The sequence below is a fragment of the Camelus ferus genome, chromosome 27 (genome assembly GCF_009834535.1).
Source record: "Camelus ferus isolate YT-003-E chromosome 27, BCGSAC_Cfer_1.0, whole genome shotgun sequence".
In the NCBI taxonomy this organism is placed as follows: Eukaryota; Metazoa; Chordata; class Mammalia; order Artiodactyla; family Camelidae; genus Camelus; species Camelus ferus.
In genome coordinates this window covers 6,414,793-6,436,601 of record NC_045722.1, presented here as the reverse complement: position 1 = coordinate 6,436,601, position 21,809 = coordinate 6,414,793, and the positions used below count along the sequence as shown (strand labels likewise).

At 37.2% G+C, this 21,809-nt stretch overlaps 1 protein-coding gene across 7 annotated transcripts in view; it reads right to left on the bottom strand.

Annotated features, from left to right (window-relative positions):
• Positions 1-21,809, bottom strand: part of NRG4 (neuregulin 4) — a 64,245-nt gene that overhangs the window by 23,094 nt on the left and 19,342 nt on the right. For 6 of the 7 annotated variants that reach the window (XR_004315512.1, XR_004315513.1, XM_032468841.1 and 3 more), the window contains exons 3-4: positions 15,613-15,678; positions 13,579-13,672 (exon numbers count right to left, since the gene is read on the bottom strand). Coding sequence is in view for 5 of the 7 variants with exons in the window: in XM_032468841.1 (XP_032324732.1) it covers positions 13,579-13,672; positions 15,613-15,622 (104 nt within the window). In the remaining 2 variants the exon portion in view is untranslated. Of the gene's footprint in view, positions 1-13,578; positions 13,673-15,612; positions 15,679-16,397; positions 16,455-21,809 lie in introns of those variants that run through there. The other variant, XM_032468842.1, reaches the window with a different exon arrangement.

Genomic DNA, 21,809 nt, shown 5'->3' with positions numbered 1-21,809 from the left:
TGTCATTTAAATCTCCCTGTGTGTAGAAGTTTTCAGAAAGAATTTTTAAAACAGAAAGAACAGTGAGAAGAATGCATAGCATAAGGAAAAGAATCATGACACAAAAAGAGGTAAAAAGGTAAAATTTCGCTGTGTCACACCTGGCCCCTCATAACAGCCACCTTTTCCTTGGACAGAAATTAGAACATATGTTCCTAAGAGGAGCAAGGTGTACAACAGCGGAAAGGGCTAGCGGCCTGAAGGACGCGACTCAAACTTGGAGCCTCACACCATCTAAAAGGGACCTTGGGACGACCCAGTGATAATGTGCTTCAAGGCACTTAGCGGATCAAGGTGTTCAATAATGTTTATGAACAAAAAAAATCCCTCAGTATGAGCTGTGGCCTGATTGCTTGTTGCTTTCCTAATTTTATGAACAGTGTTAGTGGGGCAAGTCTGAGACGGAAATGAACAAATAAATGGAAAAGAGGTTAATGCAAGTTAGACACACTAAATGAAAGCCTGGTCTGTGGATCTCTGAAATTTATTTGTAAAACTGGAGTAAATTATATAGAGAGAGTATCTGATCAACTACAAAATACTACTGTACGTATACAAGTCTATAGAAATAAAAGGCACAACAGTGAGAAGTAAGTAGAACTGTTACTACTTATAGATGCTATGACTGTATACCGTGAAAACCCAGGGGGATCAAATGAGAAACTCCTAAAAACAGTAAAATAATTAAAAAAGATAGTGGAGGAAAATTAATATATAGAAATCAACAGCTTTTTTTTTTTTTTTTACATACAAACAATAATTACAGATCGGAAGAAAAGGCCTCAACCACAATAGAAACAAAATGATGAGTAACTAAGAACAAATTTAAGAAATCTGTAAAACCTGTACGAGGAAAACTTTAAACCATATAGTCCTGTAGAAAACATAGGTAAGTTGGATGGTTTGACGGGTTGCTAAGAGGACTCAAAGGACTCAGCACGTAGTCGTACTCCTCGCTATGACTTCTTACCCACAGAACCTGCTGCAAAGGGAAGAGGCACATGGGGTAGAGTCCAGAGGAAATCAGACAAAAGCTTCCTAGGGGTCCTCTCCCAGCAGAGACACAAAAGATACACTCAATTCCTCCAGCAATGAATTGTGACAACATGTGTGAAGTTTTAACTAACAGGGAAGCTCGTCCGCAATTCAGTGCCCAAGATTTTTACTGGGAGTTCATCACGCAGGCATCCTGGCCTAGCACATACCAGAATTCCAGACTCCCAAAAGGAAAGCAGCTTTTCAGCATAAACCACACTATTTATACAAACAATTTCGGCGCAGTGAGACTCCCTTATCACTTAGAGGAGTATTTTGCATCATTATAAGGAGTATATATAAATATACGGATCTGTTTCCCAGCCAAGTTCCCAAACACCAGCAAGGGTCAGTTTTACAAACAGGTCTTTCTAAGGAAAGCAGTCTCAAGACTGCCCTGTTAACTGTTTTCTGCGCAACTTGAATATGGAAAGCCTAATTATGAGTCAACATCCAAAAACCATATAAGACTGCTAAAACTAACTATGTAAAAATTTTAAAAATCTTATGTGGCCAAAATTCACCAGGAGTAAAGTTACAGATAATTGGCAAACTGTGAAAGAATATTTGTAACTCATATCTCAGGGAAAACAAAAGATACTAGATCTTTTCACAAATCCTTATTATATAAACAAGCCCCTAAAAATGGATCCTGAAGAGACTACAACTTAAATAGAAAAACTGAGAAGAAAAAAACACACCAACAGAAAAAGAAACGCAAATGATTCAACCTCACCTATCATAAGATAAATGAGAATTAAGGCAACACTCAGATAGCATTTTTCTCACCTATCAGATTGGTAAATGTCCAACATTACACAACAGACTCTGCTGGGAAATGAGACACCGTCACACGTAGCTGGCAGGCATTCAAACACCTATGTAGAGCCATTTGGCAATATCTACCCAAATTACAGACGCACGTGTTTTCTGACCCAGTCAAATTCCTGGAATTTACTTACATTCTATAAAACCGCATGCATACATGTAAGATTATCCAATGCAGCATTATCTGCATTAGTAAAATTTGAGAAACAATCCAAATATCCATCAGCGGGGTTCAATACACCATAGGACTGTCATAAAACATACTAGTATGCAGTTGTAATAAAGCACTCTGAGCATTGCCATGGAAAGATCTCTAAAATGTACTGTGAAGTGAAAAAAGCAAAGTAGGAAACAGTGATAAAATTGATCAAAAATAAGACTTCAGGTTGATTTGCATAAATATATGTTAGAAGATAGACATCACATAAAATTAGCCACTTTTAGGACTGAGCAGAAAACAGACACAACAGGGGAACAGGTGGAAACAACAATTTTCACTGTGTGTCTTATCATTGCTTAATTTTTGGACCATGTGAATTTATTATTAATTTTTTAAAACATCAACGCCAATGTATTCTGTAACCAAAACCGAACACAAATTTAGGAGATGGTTGCTAAGGAAAAACTTTAGCATGAGATAAGCCCATGCCCCAGGACTTTTACTCTCATCTCTGCCAGACAAAGGTAGCCAGCTCAGAGGCCAAAATCAGATTAAGCCAGCCACCTTCTCAAACAGCCTGTTGTTTTGGAGTTGTAAGCTCAAGGTAACCACCATTAAGGTGGAAGGGAAGGAATAAACTAAGAGGGTATTAAGTGAAAGATCTCAACTTTAAAGTTAAAAAAAAAACAACTGCTCACGTTAGATCTTTTGCTGTGGCTACTTACATATAGAACTGAGCGGAAATAAAGAAACATCCAGAGCCTGGTAAGTTTTTCAGTGGACTGCATTATCAAAGAAAGCACAAGCCTGGCCTGCAGAAGCCTGTTCAAATCCTAAAGCAATTCCTAGACCTCCAAGTCTAACAGCAGGAAGTTGGCCATGAAAACTGCAGTCCTCAAGAGGGATGAGGGTGGCAGCATTCGCCAGCCCAAAATACGCCACTTTGAAATAAGGATTATTTTCAGCTGAAGGCAAGTGAGAAGAACCAAACAAGAAAAAGTCTCTGCCCTCCTCTCTACCAGGAAAGGCAGGACAACTCCTGATCACCAGACAACGCTAGACGCTAATCCACTCCCAGGAGACACTAGGGGAACCTACGTAACAAAACTCACTAACTAGTCCTTGTCTTCCATTAGTTTTCCCCATATGTTTACTTTTCTAGTTTGCCACCCTTGAAAGCCTAAAATCCCTTCTTTGTCTTATTACTTCTCTACAAACTTACTGTTCTTTGTTCAGATGCTAAATAAGCCCTAAGTTTAAACCAACACTTTGAGTTACCACGAGATACTCTCGTGTGTATATGCACAATACATGTGTTAATAAACTTGTTTTTCTCTTGTTGATCTGTTTCTGTCAAATTTGCAGAGGCCCAAGCAATGAACCTAAGGTGCATAGAGGAAAAACATTTTTTCCCTCCCCTACAAGGGTATATACTTTATAACGACTACCTCAGCAATGGCCTTAGAAGAAAATGATTAAAGAATATACATTCCTACAGGGCAGAGCCACAGGCCTAAGGGGTCAATGGTCTTGACAGCTTTTCCCAGAGGACCTTCCAGAATGGCTTACCAAGGAACCTACTTCACCTCGGGGGAGATTTCACAACTTTTGTTCAGAATATGATAATTGCTATAGACCAGTGACTATTTCCCCTATTTTCCTGTACTTCGTAACTTTCAGAATTTATCCCATTCCTATCCCATCACTGTCTGTTGGGTGGGACAGTGGTAGTGGCTAATACCTTTTAGTTAATTAATTGCTGGACCATGAGTTGCAAATCCGGATCTGCTGGACAAAACTGTAAGTTACCCAGGGATTCTGGACTTCAGCTTGGCTAGGAGTTTAGGTGAGAAGGTCTGAAAACATATTTGTATGGTCTTTGGGGGACAATGTTATGTATCTCCCCAAATCCACTCTCTGCTTCTACTAAACAATGGAACACACTGGGAATGGCTGCTCCAGAATACGGATAACTGCCACTATGTAAATGTAACACCACAGAAATTGACAGACATACCACCTCTTGTCAGTTATATGTTGTCCAAAGAGCACTCTTAAAACCTGTTGCCAATAAGCAGTCTTCAGACTCATGTTACTCAGGCTCAGAATAATCCTGGTAATGTTATCAAGGTGCTGACATCTGTGACATTCAACACTATCTAGGTGCTTCAGCAGCCAAAATAGGAAGATGCACATGAACTTCAGATGGACACTGTGGATGTGATACAGGAAGCACGTCTGAATGGTCACAATGATATAGACTGGTGTTTTAAAGTTCTGAAGGTGTCTCCCTCACCAAGGAGTCTGATGGTAACCTTAACATTGCCCTAGATTCAAGGCAGTTCAGGATGTGAACCAAGCTTTTATTTATTTATTTTTTTTTTGTAACAATTTGTAAAGACTGAACAGTCGGGTGGTACTACATCAGGGGATATTAAGAATGACTTTCTTCCAATAAATTTAACTACTTAGATGAAAGGGAATTATTCCTTGAAAGGCATAAACTACCAAAGACTACTTAAGAAATAGGTAACACTTAACATCTATTAAAGGCATTGAATTTACATTAAAAATTCTTCCCACAAATAAAACTCCAGGCCCAGATGACTTCATTTTTTAACTCGACCAAATATTTAAGATAGAAATATTATAAACCCTACACAAACTCTTCCAGAAAACCGAAGAGGGAGGAATACTTTCCAACTCATTCCATGAGGCTAGCATTACCCTATAAAGAGTTCACAGTGTACAATTCCATTTATTATATAAAATTCTAGCTACTTCAAAGCAATCAATAGTGACAGGAACCAAATCAGAATTTACTTGAGAACACGGGGATAGTGGGCAGAAATGCATCACCAAGGGGCATTAGGAAGTTTGAGAGGATGGATATTTTCATTATTTTGATTGTGCATGTGGTTTCATAGCCCCGTACTTATGTCAAAACTCACACTGTACCTGTTAAATATGTATTCTTTAAACATGCTGTCATATAGGTACAAAATATACCTTAAACATACCATCATCAACCTGTAAAAAATATAATTTACCACACTAGTCAAATAAAAGACAATCATATGACCATTTTGATAGGCAAAGAAAAAGCATTTGATAAAATATAAAACCCATTTGTGATAAAAACTCTCAGCAAAGAATAGAAGGGAATTTCCTTAATCTGTTAAAGGGTATCAACAAAAAACCTACATAAAGCTCATACACTTAACAATGAAATACTGAGTCTTCTTTCCTTAGGTTAGAAACAAGACAAGGATGAGCACTTTCACACTTCTATTGAACAGACAGACATAGATTCTAGCCAATGCAATGCAGCAGGAAAAAATACATAAACGAACGGTATAGAGACTGGAGAGAAAGAAGTGTAAACGCCATTTTCAAAGATGACAAGATTGCTTACACCGTAGGACTATTTACATACACAACCATCATAACTAATAGGTGGATTCAGCAAGATCATTACATATAAAATCAGTATAAAATAATTTTAGTTCCATATACAAGCAATTAGCATTTGGAAAATGAATTTTTAAAATGCCATTGAAAATATCATCCAAAACCATTAAAACAGCTATTTAAAAAACTAATGAAAGAGATGGAAGACCACCACACCAAGACTGAAAATAGAAACTGCTGAAAGAAGGTTAAACAGACATAAAATCAAGGCACATAACACGTTCATGAACTGGAAGCCTTCAACTTTATTAAGAGGTCAATTCTCATATTTGACCTAAAGATTCAATCCCAATTAAAATTCTTGCAGGATGTTTTGGAAGGTGAAAAGCTGATTCCAAGATTTGTCTCAGATGAAATGGTAAACTAGACAGACTATTTGACACAGCAGATGAAGCTCTGCTTTGAATAATCCCAAACGCTGGATTAGGTCATCTGTGATTACCAGCACCTCCGACCACTTGCCAGAATCTGATGTAAATCCCCTCCAAAGGAAGACAATACCATCAAGAACCTTAAAATATCTCTACAGTTTTCATACAAAATATCTGTCACACTTTAAAATAACTACCTATGTAAGTACTCAGGACAATCTGATAAAAACCAAATAGATGTTTTTCACAAAAATAGAAAAACCCATTCTAAAATTCATATGGAATTTCAAGGGACCCTGCAGAGACAAAACATTGTGAAGAACAAAGTTGGAGGACTAACACTTTCCAAGTTCAAAACTTACTACAAAGCTACAGTAATCAAAACAATGTGATACTGGCATAAGGACAAACATATAGACTAATGGAACAGAATAGAGAGCCCCCAAATAAATTCTCACACATATTGTAAATTCGACAAGGATGCCAGGACCATTCAATGAGGAAAGGGCAGTCTTTTCAGCAAATGGTGTTAGGAAAACTGGATATTCACATGCAAAAGGCCTTATCTTACACCACATACAAAAATTAACTCAAAATTTAAAAAGCCCTAAATATAAGAGGTAGAATTATAAATTCTTGGAAGAAAACAAAGGACAAAGGCTTCATAACATGGCAAAAGCTTCATGACACAGATTTGGCAATGGTTTCTCGGATATGACACAAAAGCACAGGCAACAAAAGGTAAGATAGACAAATCAGACTTGGTCAAAATTAAAATCTTTTGTGCATCAAATGACACTATGAACAGCGTAAAAAGGCAATCCACAAGATGGGAGAAACTATTTGCAAATCATATATCTGATAAGGGATTAATACCCAGAACATACAGAGAACTAAAACCTAACAACAATAAATAAAAAAAAACCCAATTCAAAATTGGACAAAGGACTTGAAAGGACAATTCTCCAAAGAAGATATACATACGGCCAAGAAGCACATGAAAAGAGTTTCAATATCACTAATCACTAGGTAAATGGAAACCAAAACCACAATGAGATACTGCTTCACATCTATTAGGCTAGTACTAAAAAAACAGAGAGCAACAAGTGTTCACAAGGATGTGGAGAAGCTGGAACTTCTGTATATTGCTGGTGGGAATGTAACACGGTGCAGCCACTGGAGAAAACAGTATATAGCCGTGCCTCCAAAAATTAAACACAGAATTACCACATGATTCCGCAATCCCACCTCTGGTTATAAACACAGAAGAACTGAGAGCAGGATCTTGAAGAGGTATCTGTATGCTCGTGTTCAGAGGACCAGCATTCAGAATGGCCAAAAGGTGAAAACGGCGCAAGTGCTCCCCAATGGCTGAGTGGATGAACAAACTACGTTATGTGCATGCAATGGAGTATCATTAATCTTTTAAAAGGAAGGGGAGTCTACACTCTGCTACAACTGGAAGAGCCCTGAAAACGTCATGCTGGGTAGAACCCAACAGACATACAAGCCAAGTATTGTTACGACCCCACTACTTTAGGTATCTAGGATCGTCAAATTCATACAGCAAGAAAGTGGAACAGTGTTTGTCAGGGCTGGAGGAAGGAGAATGGGGAGGTACTATTTAATTTGTAAAACTTTCAGTTTAGGATGATGAAAATATTCTAGAGATGGAGAGTGGTGACAGCTGCACAACAGTGTGCATGTACTTAATGCCACTGATCTATGCACTTAAAAATGGCTGAAATGGTAAATTTTATGTATATTATACTACAATAGATAATTCAAAAATACGAGAATTCATATAAACCTCTAAATTAAGTGTTATGGTGAATAAGAATCATACTTTCATAAACTGAAATTCACTTCTCTAGTTAATAAATAGCATATAATGTATACATTTATATTGCCATTCATACTGCCTCATTTTCTTTTTTATACGAAATATTGAAGACCACAAAAAAGGTATTAAAAAATACCACTCATAATCATTGCATAAAAATTATTTACTGATATTGTAGGACTAAAATAATATATTACATTTTACAAAAAATCTAAAATTTGTGTTTTCTGTAATCATTTGCAGTAATATATAGGTATAATTTGTTTCTTCTTTCATAATATTTATTCATTTATTTATTTTGCTAGGCACAAGATGCACACAGATGGCAAATCTGTCCCCTCAAGGCATTCATAAATTTGAGGAAGGCTGTAAATAAACAATTAAAATACTAACAGTAGAGGCATACATAAAATGCACAAGGTACTATGGGGTACAAAAGGAAGAGCCCCTCAAATTGCCTAGTTAAGTCAAAGAAGGCTCCACAGACGCGGTGACAAATTACCTCACTTCGAAGACAAAGGAGCAGCAGCATTTCAGGCGGGGGAACTGACACCTGCCAAAGCACGGAGTCAGGCTTAGCGTGTCTGGAAACCTGCACATAGTTCAGGACGTTTAGAATTCAAGGTATGTATGAAGAAGTTATAGGTGAAGATGTCAACCGAATAGACTGATACGATGAAAAGCCTTGAATGCCAGGCGAAGACATTCGGAGATATACTGTAGGACGTAGGCATCTCTTGAAGTATTTTGCAAATAGAAAACACCACGTCAGATTTACGTTTTAGAAAGATCACGACAGCAGCACTGTGAATGAAACTAGGACAGAAGAAAGAAGGCTACTGCAGCACTTCACAGGGGAAAGGAGACCAAGGAAAGAGCAAAGAGGGCAGGGGAGGAAGGATGAAATCCATTTAATCCAGGCAGGACTTGTGAATGATCAGATGTGACTCCAAACACATGCATGCACGCGCAGGCGTGTGCGCGCACACACACACACACACACACGCACATATACACACACACCCTTTAAGCACAGGTTCCACAAATAATACTTACAGTCATTATGCACTATTTATTCTAATATTTTCTCTTTTGTTCTATTATTTTCATTAAAAAAATGATGGACATAACTAAACTGATTTCAAGACATGCTGACGAAATAGAATGTAAGGTGGAAAAATAAAACTCAACCATTCTAATAAAGACAAAAAAACTATATGTATTTATAGACAATGAAAAATTGAAAGAAAAAAGAATGCTAGTCAGTTACTGAACAAAAGCTGGTATAGCTATATTAATATCAGATGAAATACATTATAAGGCAAAAAACATTATTAGAGATAAATAAGGTCCATATAACGATGAAAGGATACTCCAGCAGAAGACATAACCACTCTAAATTAATATGGGCTTAGTAACAATTGCCTCAAAATGTTTTAAGCTAAAATAGAAATTGTGATATTAAAGATCCAAAATCACAGTGTGAAATTTTGATGTAACTCTTCAATTATTGATAAATTAAGAAGGTAAAAAATCCGTACAGATATAAAAGATTTGAACAGCGTATTATAACAAGCTTGATCTAGTGTACGGATATAAAACTCTCATCCATCATTAAAGAATCCACATTCTTCTCTAGTGCACACAGACCATTTAAAGTACATGAACCAGGCTACAAAGCAGATGTCAAACACTGAAGACCTGATGTCATATTGTCCTCAGCTTTAAAATATTAGCTAAAAAAAAATCAGTGTGCCAAATAACCAACTAAAGAAATTAGATAAGAAAAAAACAAAGGATGCTGGTTTGACAGAAAGTACATGGGGGGGATAAAAGAGGAAAAAGCCCAATGCATAAGAGTAAATTAAATTTGTAAAGCATACTTGTTTTTTGCCATTGTAGTATTTCTATGTATTTTGCTTGTTAATTCACTTACTCATTTCAGTCAAGAAAAATATACTGACCATTGATTCAGAGATGAAATTGTTTCTAAAAGCTCACTATCTATTCAGTCAACAACTATTTAAACTCTTATTTACTATGGCAAGGCAATTTTCTAGGTGATGACGTGGATGGGGAATATTTATTAGACAATAAGAGAGATGAGTATGTAAATGATACAAAGTATAGAGTAACAAATTGCATCTATTTCTCCATTCAGAGAAGGGTGAGTTTAATTCTGACTGGTGATGAGGTGAGGTATTAGGGAGGAAGGAACCTTCAAATGTAAGGCTTGAATATGCACAGGCAGGAAGAAAAGGCAGGGCAACGGAGTGCCAAGTGTGTCTAATCCAAACAGTGGATGGTTCTAGTTAGAACACAGACCAAAGCAGAAGAGAAGGCCGCAGAAGTGGTGGAGGCAAACTGTGGGAGGCTCTGAAAACGATGGTGAAAGCTGAAACTTTATTCTATGCGTGGCAGGTGGAAGGTATGAGGGCTGTCACTGAAGTTTTTTGTTTTGTTTTAGCAGAAGTAGTGATGAGAATTAGGCTCCAAGAAAACTGGTGAGGAAATTATTTCCATAGACAGAGCAGGGGCTGAGAAGGCCTGAGCCGGCACAGTGACTGTAAGGACAGAGAGGACTAGAAAGACGAGGGACATACAGCACAGCCGAGTTGTGATCTGGCAGCTGGACGGGGAGCAATAATAGAGCTGAGGGCGAGTAGGGTTTCTCAGTGACAAGGTGGTTGGGTTGTTATGAACAGAAGTAGAGAATGCAGGGTATAGCGTAAGCTGGGATGGAAAATGTGTTTATTGCCTTTACAGCTAGTGTAGCCTACAGGGCTACGTGAGAAACACGGCCCTAAGATTACCGGAAAGCAATTCTTTTCTTAAGATATGATTTTAAACTTACCTGGCATTCAACTTCATTGACCCCTTGGTCACTATAATCCTTCCTTTTTTCTGTCTCCCTTTTGTTCCTCCTAACTTTACTTCCTTCCAGCAGGCTGAACAACTCCAGGGTACACCAGGCACAGTGCACAGGGTGTGCTAACCCCGCAGAACCTCCTGCTATCGTGCGTCATGGGCACCCTGCCTCCTTCCCTACCCGTCGTAAATCCATGGGGCATGGTTTCAACTCCCCTTTAACTTTAACCACTATTAAAGTTTGAAATCATAGAGAAACCAGATATATTCTTAAGCCTGGCATGGGTTACCAGCAGAGTGGCCCACCGTCTTTCATTAGTAACTTTCTGAAAATACACTTAAAATGCATCTATTTGGAATACAAAAGCAGAGTGACAACTTAAGTATTATGGATAAGTGTCCATGTCCCCCCGACTCCCCAAATTCTCATGCTGAAATCATAACCTCAGTATGATACTATTACGATAGTATTAGGAGGTGGAGGCTTTGGGAGATGATTCAGTCACGAGGATGGAATCCTCATGAAGGGGACTGTGCCCTTATAAAAGAGACCCTAGAGAGCTCTCTCCTCCTCCTGCCATGTGGCAAAATCTTCCATTTTGTGTGTGTGTGTTTTTAAACAACTCTTTAAAAAGCAAAAAATACTCTTAGCTCAAGGGTCATACAAAAACAATGTGGCCTGTGGTTTGTTATTTGCTTACATCCTGCTCAAGAAAAAGGTCCTCCTCATTCTGTCATATGTTGGCTCTGCAGTCTAACAGCTGGCTCCCCATCAGCTCCTCCTGAAAATAACCTGCCAGTCAAAAGTTCTACCCAGGGACATCTGAAGACTGGGAAGCAGGCACTCACCTGCTGCTCACTCACCAGCCGAGCTGGGACCCTGATCTCAGACTCCTGGCCTTTAGAGCTATGAGCAAAAAATGTCTTTTGCTTATAAGTCTCCCAGTCTGCGGTACTTTGCTGTAGTAGACCTGAAGTAAGACACTAGGTTTCTTCCCATTTCAATGATTCTCTAGATTTCAGTACTCTTTATTCTCTCAATTTACTCAGTGCAGTAAAACAGACATTTAGTACACAAATATTACATATACAGCTTAATAGACCACATAGTCTGACCACAATGCAATTAGACATAAATATGAAAGGACAACCAAAAAACACCCCTCAGAGGTTAAAGAAGAAGTTGTAATGGAAGAAAATTTTAACTTAATTAAATGTATTTGGAAATTTTTAACATTAAATACTGTCTGTTTGAATAGAAGGCTAAAGATCAATGAGCTGAAGAACAAAGTTAAGGACTCACCTTGCCTGACTTCCCTTATTATAAAGCTACAGCTATCGAGATTGGTGACAGACAGAAACATAGATCAACGGAACAGAATAGCCCAGAAGTAGACCCACACACATAAGGTCAACTGATTTTTGACAAAGATACAAAGGCAATTCAACAGAGAAAGGACAGACTTTTCACCCACGTAGCCACCACCAAGATTAAGATACAAAACATGAATATCTTTTAATTATTACATATATTTGTTCTTATAAGCACTTCGGTTTTGCTTTAGGAAAGCCACATGCCATATCCCCTTGTGAAGAATTCAGATTATATCATAAGTTTCAGTGAACCTTGCGAGCTGTACTCAAAGGTCATTTAATTTTTTTCCTAGTTGTATGACTTTTGGTACGTCAGTTAATTTCTTGTTTTCCCCTTATTTTTCTTTAAGGTCTCCTCTCCCCCTTTTCGCTAAGATTTTTGTGAGAATGAAACGTGAAAATGTAAATAAAGAGTATGGTCAGGAAAGAAATTTTAGGGGTTAATTTTAGGGTTCTGTATTTTGTGGTGTTGGTGGGTTCACAGGTATAAATATTTGTCAAAATTCATCAGTTGTGTACTTTGAATGTAGTTTATCATAAATTATATCTCAGTAATCGATTAAAAATTTTTAAATAACATTTCTCACCTACCAGGTGCTGCTGTAATTGTTAATTCGTTCCTCTATCCCCTCTCTTGTACACTTAAGAGGAAAAATACCGAGACTCTCACTATTTCCTCTGTGGAAACTTCGAAAACCTTCCTGAAATAATTATAACATTATTTCTCTGCTTCTCCTCCAGACTGAATCCCTGTATCTTTCACTTTTCCTATGAATTTTACTTTCTTTCGCTTATTTAGTAAGATTTAAAACCTAGATTCTATAGCTCTCATTTCAAGTTAAAGAACAGAAACAGAATAATTCACTCACACGCTACAAAATATCCTGAGGTCCTTAGGGGTTAGTTCTGCTAAAGTCTATGGGCATTATTGGTAGTACAATGTTGCTAATTCATATATTAAAAGAGGTTTATTATAACTCCCTCAACTCCTATTCAACCAAACTCACAGGAAGCCAGCCATACAAGTACTATTTTCAGGTCTTTTATTAATCACTGACTATAACTGTACTCCCAAAGTGAATCATATTACTTTAAAACAGGAGTGGCCAAGACACCCTTCTTTTTTAATTTGCTGCCACCATTAGAAAAACTTAACTCTTCATTTTCTTTTTAATATATCAAATGAAGTTTTGACAACATAGTTATCATGTACTTATGTATTTTAAACTCAAAGCAAAATATTTCATGTTGGGCTTTCTTTAGTGAATTCTCCAGCTGTTTTGCCAGTAAATTAAGCATAGACTGCCTTCCCTAAATTGCTAAAAGCAGAGAGTTCACTGCAATGGATTACTAAAGAATCTGACTAGGCCTGAGACTACCACTACCAATCTTCAAAATAAACCCTTTGAGGTTGTGATTTGCTACTTTGCTTTGTATTTCTTTAAAACCAGAATTTTGTTTTATATAAATGTGAAGTGTTCCTAATGCTTTTTCATCTTAACACTCTTTGTTCAATATTTATCACATCTCAAAGAAGTCAGTAGATGATAAAAAATAAAATTACCCTCTCCCCAGTCCATTCCACTCACCTACAAAACGGGCTGGGAATAGTAGGTATCACATAACAAATCCCTCCATTCAGGCAAAAGGACCTATGACTGGGACCACAGGGCTCTTCGTGATCTAAAACACACACATACATAAAATAGAGGGAGACAAATTATAGTTTTCCTGATAAAACAAGGAAAACAACTAAGTGTCTTAGACTGAAGTAGCAATTCTAAAAATCAGAATGAAAAATTGTTTGTTAACATGAAGGACTTAATCTTATTCCTTATTTTGATAAGCAGGGACTTCTATCCCCTTGAGGAAAAAAACTAATCTGTCTTGATGATATTAATTATAATGGAGTTATAAGGTACATTACAGAAATAGGGGCTCTACATCATAGACTAAAAGGAGGTGATTAGGATCTTTAAATAAATAGTGGTCTTTCACAATTAGGACAGAGATTCTGCAGCTTTGCATAAAATTTCTCTGTCCCAAGGGCATATTTAGATTCCTCTTTCCTTTAAAGTCTCAGATACATTCAAGTCTGGAATTGCTGTGGGAAACAAAGTTTAGATTATTAAATAAACTCTGATGTCCAAAATTATCTTTAGATATTTATATGTATATCACAATTTTAACATCAAAAGTAATCTATTTAGGTTTTGATTTGCAAGGGGATTTTAGGTAATAGCTAGTAACTAAAAAGACGTATCTGAAGTTCTCAGTAAAATTAAAAACCTAAGTCATTGTTTGATATGTAGCCCAAACTTTCAGAATATAAAGAAAATAAGCCTCCATTTTTCTCTGGCTTCCTTTCTCCCCTCTTTCTCCATCTTCCTTCCTTCTTTATCTTTGGCTTTTCCTTTATGCTTCTCTCTCTGCCTTTCGTTTCTCTCTTGGTACCTCTCCTTCCTTCCAGCCTCTACCTCCTCCCTCACCCTTAAAAAAAAAAAACTTCCCTTTCACTCTTTGTCACCAAAACCATTATACAGAAAAATTGAGAAGTAACCACAGTAGAATTCATTATATTACTATATGCTACTATTTATAATTAGAAATACAAATTGCTGAATGCTTTATCTTTTAGTCTCGGTAGGGGAATTACATTGCTTTAAAATTGTACATTGTGGATTCCTGATTGTTTCTGTCCAGAAATGACATAGAATCTGATGTGAAGAAGAAAATGGCCTAATTCCAATCTGGCATTTTAAAAAACAGCATACTAATTTAAAAAATTTACCTGATATTTATTTGCCACTAAGATATCATACCTGTTAAGACATAATTGCTATTAAACCAGCTGTCTTCATCATCAGAATCTGAAATTTTAAAACTTTCCTTTTACTTTCGAATTGAAAAGATTCTCTTTCACCATCACATTACAACTACAAAAGTATAAAAATGTAAAGAGGGAAACAGAACTACAAAGAATTTAAGTGGAAAAAAAGAAAGTAAACCAACCAGAACTAACCTTTCAGATCTTTTCTTTTCTTACACAATGTAATACCTTTACAACCAAACAACTTTTAGTAAGATAACGCTTACAATTTTTCAGGAATAATTTGGCTAAAGAATTAAATCCCAATTAACATTACATTACACCAGAATCATGAGTCATCACATAGGGTTTTCCATTGAGGGTGGAGTGTAACTTTAACACAGAACGCTTCCTATGGCTGAAATTAATGTCCTTGTTTTTAACAAGATTATAGAATTGTAACCAGTCATGACTCAACACCTGGTATTTTATGAGTAAAGAATATACTCATCTAACCAGCACCACTATCTCTGAATCTGTTTTTATTCTGATTTCGTTTACTTATTTGTAAAGTTCATATCAGATATATAGAGTAAGTTAGAAATTTATCAGTTTGTAAAAAGTGATTAAATACATAAGTCTAAAATAAAATATTTCCATGTTATAAAGGAAGGTCTTTTAAAACCAAGGTATTTCAGATTTCTAGGACAATTTCAGATGGGAAAAATATAGCCTTGTGTAAATAAACATTCGTTTTCTGGTTCTTTTGCTACGTGACACACATTGACAAAAGCATAAACTTACAAGAAATTACCTGTTGGCATCTTAATTTTTAAATAGTTTCATTCTTGGTCAAAAGTTTAGGGTTGAAAAACAGCACCTAAAATTAATAATTTGGGAAAAATTATCTTCTTTTGAGAGCATTATAAAATGTCACATATTCTAATAGTAATATTTTCTTAAATAATGAAAATAATTAAGAGATTTATATGCTAGTGACAAAATTCTTTGAGCATCTATTTTTTAGATTCTTATTACATATCAATAAAAAATCTAAACAGATAAAACTAAAAGATCAACAAATAGTATAAAATGCACTACACACACATCATTGTCTGAATAATGTAATGTAATCTTAAATCTCTCTCTGGAGAAAAGTCTAATGTTTTATTTTTAATAAACATTGTCAATGTAGGTGTACAGCATATGAGATTACATAGGAAAGATATGAGTCAGTAAGTGAAACTGAATGACCTGAATTGACTTTTTACTTTTTCATAAAGCCTATTTCTAATTTGACTTTTCAATAGAGTAACTTTCAACTTTTCAGTTTATTAAAAATGGCCACAGACATACTATAGAACAAACTTTAACAGCATTGAAAGGGTTGCATTTCTACAGAACCTGTAAAAATTTTATAAAAGTACTTTAAACTTACTGTAGATTGCACATTACATTTGCCAATCTACAGATGCCTTTCTTTTAAAAAAAATATGTGGCATCTGGTAAAGCGTAGCAGCTATGTGTGACGTTAATCTACTACAACAGAAATAAAGGAATTACAAAATAAATTTGAAAAGATGAAGAATTTATACTTACATTAGATTATATGCTCTCAATTTCATTTTATAAAGTAGACTCACTCCCGACTTAAACAGAAAGACTTTGTAACAGAAATCTCAATCAACAAATTCCTATTAACACAGGTGTAATGTCAAGGCTTCTCTCAAAGCCAATCACTCTTTGTTAAACAGACGAGCAATGAGAGAGACAAAGAAAGAGCAATTAAACGTATCTAATTTGAAATAATCACTGGCTTCCTGTATGAGTTTCTTTTTCCAAACAAACAAGGCTTACCTCAGTAAAGACTTACATTCATACAACAGTAAACTTTGTTGGATATGCAGCTTTGCAAAAGTTTTTGAAAACTGCGGACTAGAGCAGCTGTGCCTTCCTTTTGTAACACGTCAAAAGCCTGATTTATGGGGCTGCAGCGTGCAGTGTGGGCGAGGCTGAGACAAAGACCAACATGTGCACAGAGGTCAGGAACCGGCCAAGGGGACCGCCCCTTCCAGTCCACATGTTCAGAGTTGCAAGTGGAACAAAATTTTATTTAGAAAAGAAGTTGTACTAAGCTGCACTCTCAAATCGCTGTCCAACTTTTTAAGTTATAAAGTAAACTGCATTTTTTAGACTCCTAACTTAACTTTTCATGTCTAGATAATTCCAGAGTGTTGTAGACCTTTGTGAAGAAAAGAATTTTAATGTGTAGTTAATGGACAAATGTTCCACAGGGTTTTTAAAAAAAGGAATTTCCTTACAAACCATGTAACACTTACATAAATGATGATTTGAAATACTTATAAACCTGAAAGCATAGTCACAATAAAGCACACAACACCATGTTCAATTTGAAGTGAATATAATCACTGAATATGACTAATACTTATGGCGATATAACTATCTGCAAACTATCAAAGCTGTAATATATGCATGGAGGGGAAGATATGAGGTTTAAAAATCATAAATAACTTAAAATATTGACTAAAACTATAATTTTGTTTAAATGAAGTTCAAGGTTCCTAATCATATAATTACCTAAAGTATGCCAACCATACTTCAGATGGTTATCTTTTCTAAAACCACAATTCAGATATTACTACTTGATTGATGTAAAACACTGAAGCATACATTTGCTTGTTTAAGAAAATATTAAAATAAACTCATATAATCCCAAATTCTGAAAACAGTTTTCATTACTATCTCCCACATTCAAAGGCAATTTTTACATAGTTACAATCTTATACACACACAAACACACACACATATATATACATACATACATGCAGACATATATAAAAATTTTGTTTGGACTTTAAAATGTGAAAAATTAATAACCTTTAGTATCTTATTTGAACTATGGAACTGTGATGCTGCCCACTAACATGAAAATGACTACTAAATTGTATGTGAGAGAGAAAAATCTGTGGCTTCATTCAGGATAGTCAAGACGTATTAAGAGATATATCATGGCAGTTGGTTTGGCATTAATAATTTTTCGCACAATACAAATAAACAACCTCTGAGGCTACATGATTGCAAAGAAGACGACCTAATGTTTCTCAAGGTAACTTTTCACTCTAAATGAAAGCCTTGGTCTTTAAGACTAATTCATTTGTTCACTCATCTATGAACAAACAGGCAGTAAGTGGCTTACTGTCTTTAACAAATGACAGACACACAAACGGGAACAAGCAATTACAAGAATGTTGCAGGCTGACATATAAACCATATTAGGACTTAAAAAAACTACAATTTCATGCAATTCAACCTAATATATTCTCACAAACACCTATTTTTGTCACTATATTAACACTTACAAAAACAAATCTTAACTATTAAGGAGAATCAGAGAAAGATTCCAAGAGGGAGTAATTAGTTCTGCTGAGCTTTGAGGAATGAATGAGAGTTTGCCAACAGAGATGGATGAACATTCCAGACAGAGGTAACAGCATGTTCAAAGACACAGAAGGAAGAAAATCCTTAATGTATTCAGATAATTGCAGGGGGATTTCAGGTGAGGACGTGCGCAGTGTATGTGTGTGGAGTGTGTGTGGGTTCGTAGGAGGACGGGATGGTGGGGGAAAGAGTGACAAGAACAGATGCTGTAAAATAAGTAGGGACCAGATGGTAGACCTTATCTTCAAGGCAATGGAGACCTTTTGAAAGGTTTTTAGCAAAGGCGTGACATGATGACATCTGCACTTTAGAAAACTCATTTTGACAGCAGTGTGGAAAACGGAACGTATCAGAGAAAGCAGTTTGGAGGTCATTTTAATAATCAAGAATAATGAATAAAGCAATGGGAACGAGGGTAAAGGAGAGAGAGGATTAAATATATACTTAATAGGTCCATCCACAGAATGGGAGAGCAGGGTACAAAAGAAGGAAAAAATATCAAGGCTGACTGGCAAGTATCCATTAGGGAAACGTACATTAAAAACCACAGTGAGATACCATTTCACACCTAGAATGGCTATAATAAAGATGACAGACAATAACAAGCACTGACAATACAGAGAAACTGGAACCCTCATACGTTGCTGGTGGGACTGTAAAATGTCACAGCCACTTTGGAAAATAATTTGATAGTTTCTTAAAAAGTTAAACATATATTGGTGATACGTGTATCCTAGAGAAATGGGAATACAGATCCACACAAAAACATGAGTGTTATATCTAGAACATTACTAACAATGCCCCAAACTAGAGAACTCACATGTCCATTAACTGATGAATGGACAAACAAAATGTGGTATAACCATGCCATAGAATACTATTCAGCAATAAAAAGGAGTGAAGTATTAGTATATGTTACAACATGAATGAACTTCTAAAACATGCTAAGTGAAAGAAGCCAGTCACAAAAGTCACATATTGTATCATTCCATTTACATGAAATCTTTAGAAAAGGCAAATCAATACAGACAGAAATAGATTAATGATTGCTTGGAAGTGGGGCTGGGAAAAGAAAATGACTGCAGATGAGCAAAACGGATCTTTTTAGACGGATGGAAATGTTCTAAAATTGGATTGTTGAGGTGGCTGCAAATTTGATGTCACTGAATTATACAGCTAAAATAGGTGAATTTTATGGTATGTAAATTATACTTCAATATAGCTGTTTAAAAAGGAATACTGAAACAGATTTCATGAGTAAGATAACGATTTCTATTTGGACACGTTAAATTTAAAGTGCTGCTGGGACGTGTAGAAGGAAACGTCTGAAGATGCAGATCTCGCATGAAGGATAACCACCAGGTTAGAGAGACGAGATCTGGGACTCAAATTCCACAGGAGGTTGTTGAAGCCATTTATGTGAATGAACTAGCTCAGAGTGTGCGTGTGTCGTGTGAGCAGAGGCCATGAACTGATCCCTGGAAAATACCAACATTTAATGGTTGGAGAAGGAACCCGTTAAGAAATAATCAGAGAAATAAGAGAACAAATGTAACCAGTGGCACACTCTTCTTCCATAATTCAAAATGCTTATCTTCTCCATTTCTAGATTTGGCACTCTGGACATCAGACTCCCAGCTATGAAAGATGAGGTTTCAGCTCTCTCACACTGCAGTCCACCTCTTTTAATTCGAATGTCTGGTAAGTTACACTATCCTTATTTCTCCTCTCGGTTACATCTGCAATTTTAAATAATATACTCACACTGCTATGTCTTTGTCAGTGAACTTGAGTCAGTTCACAGACTGACTCCACACCATGTACAGTGAGTGACTGCATTGCTCACTTTGCTTCCACCCTTTCTCTCCCTCCTTGTACCCATTCTTGACTCTTAACATCGGGAAAGTTTCTAACAGTTACATTCCGGTCTCTGACCCTAAGGAAGGGACAAAAGGCTTCCTGGTTTCCAGGTCTACTTCTCCAATCCGGCCTTTACACTGTGTATCAGGGTTCATCTTCTTCCCGGGCACAAGCCCTCTATTTACCAGGATGGTGGTTCCCAGGTCAGTGCAGTGGAAGGGAGAGCCAAGGCAGGCAAGCAGGGAGAGCCAGGCAGCTGGCCCCTGAGCTTCCCGGGCGGGGCCCTCTACAGTCCACGGCATCAGGTGCAGCAACTTGGAGTGGTCAGGGTGCCTTCTGACCTGCACTGGCCTGTGTTCAAGACGTTTCAGTTCCACTGAAGGATGGGCTGGGCCATAATTCTAGTGATCAATTTTGCCTTCCTCTTCTGACGCTGGACCTGCCATGTTCCTAGGCCAAAGGCAGTAACAGGAATGAGAAGCAGAAACCACTAGAGAAAAAAGTCATCCTCCACTTCTGTGGCAATTGCTTCGGCTAAAGAGCTGCCAAGCCTGCTGGGCCGCCAGGCCAGCTCCAGGGAGGCACATGCAAACTACGGTGATGGGTTGCAGCTTTCCTTTAGGGTCCCAGACCCCTGGGTTTCAGTCTTGCATTGACCCCACATTAGCCAGAGGAGGTGCAGTGAGATACTGCACATCTATGGCCAAGTATGCAATACAGGAGTGCGGGAGGAGCCGGCCCAGGCTGCCGTGAGGACAGAGTGCTCGCCAGAGCAGGTACGCAACCGGGTCAGACTCAGAGGCAGGTGCAGTTCCAGAGACTGCAATGCCCACAGCCACCGTCCCCCTCCCTGCAGGGAAAGTGGAGGGTGGGGACAGGGCGGCTTTTCCTAGGTGCCTAGGGCACACCTGGACGAGTCCTCATACAAATGGCCAACAAGTACATGAAACAGTACTCAACACTACTAATCAAGGAAGTGCAAATCAAAACCGCTTTGCAACACCACCTCCCACCTGTTAGGATGTCTGTTATTAAAAAGACAAGAGATAAGAAATGCTGGTGAGGATGTGGAGAAAAGAAAACCCTTGTACACTGCTGTTGGGAATGTAAACTGGTGCAGGCTGCTATGGAAAACAGTATGGAGATTCCTTAAAAAATTAAAAATGGAACTACCATATGATCCAGCAACCCCACCTCTGAGTATATGTCCAAAGGAAACAAAATCATTGTCTCGAAGAGGCATCTGTACTTCCATGTTCATCGCAGCGTGATTCACAACAGCCAAGATATGGAAACAACCTAAATATGTCTGCTGACGATGAATGGGTGAAGAGATTATGACCATATACACACATAAAGCATTTTATTCATCATAAAAGGGAAGGAAATCTTGCCATTAGCAACAAGGATGAACTGGAGGCCTTTATGCTAAGTAGAATACGTCAGATAGAGAAAGACAAACACTGCATGGCATCGCTTATATGTGGGATCTTAAAAAAATTTTTTTTAATTAAAAAGTCAAACTCATAGAAACACAGAATGGTGGTCGCCAGAAGCTGGGGTGGGGGAAGTGAGAGGCTGGTAAATGAGTACAAACTTTCAGTTATAAGATGAATAAGGTCTGAGGATTTAATGGACAGCATGGTGACTATAGTTGGTAACACAGTACTGTATAACTTAAATTTGCTAAGA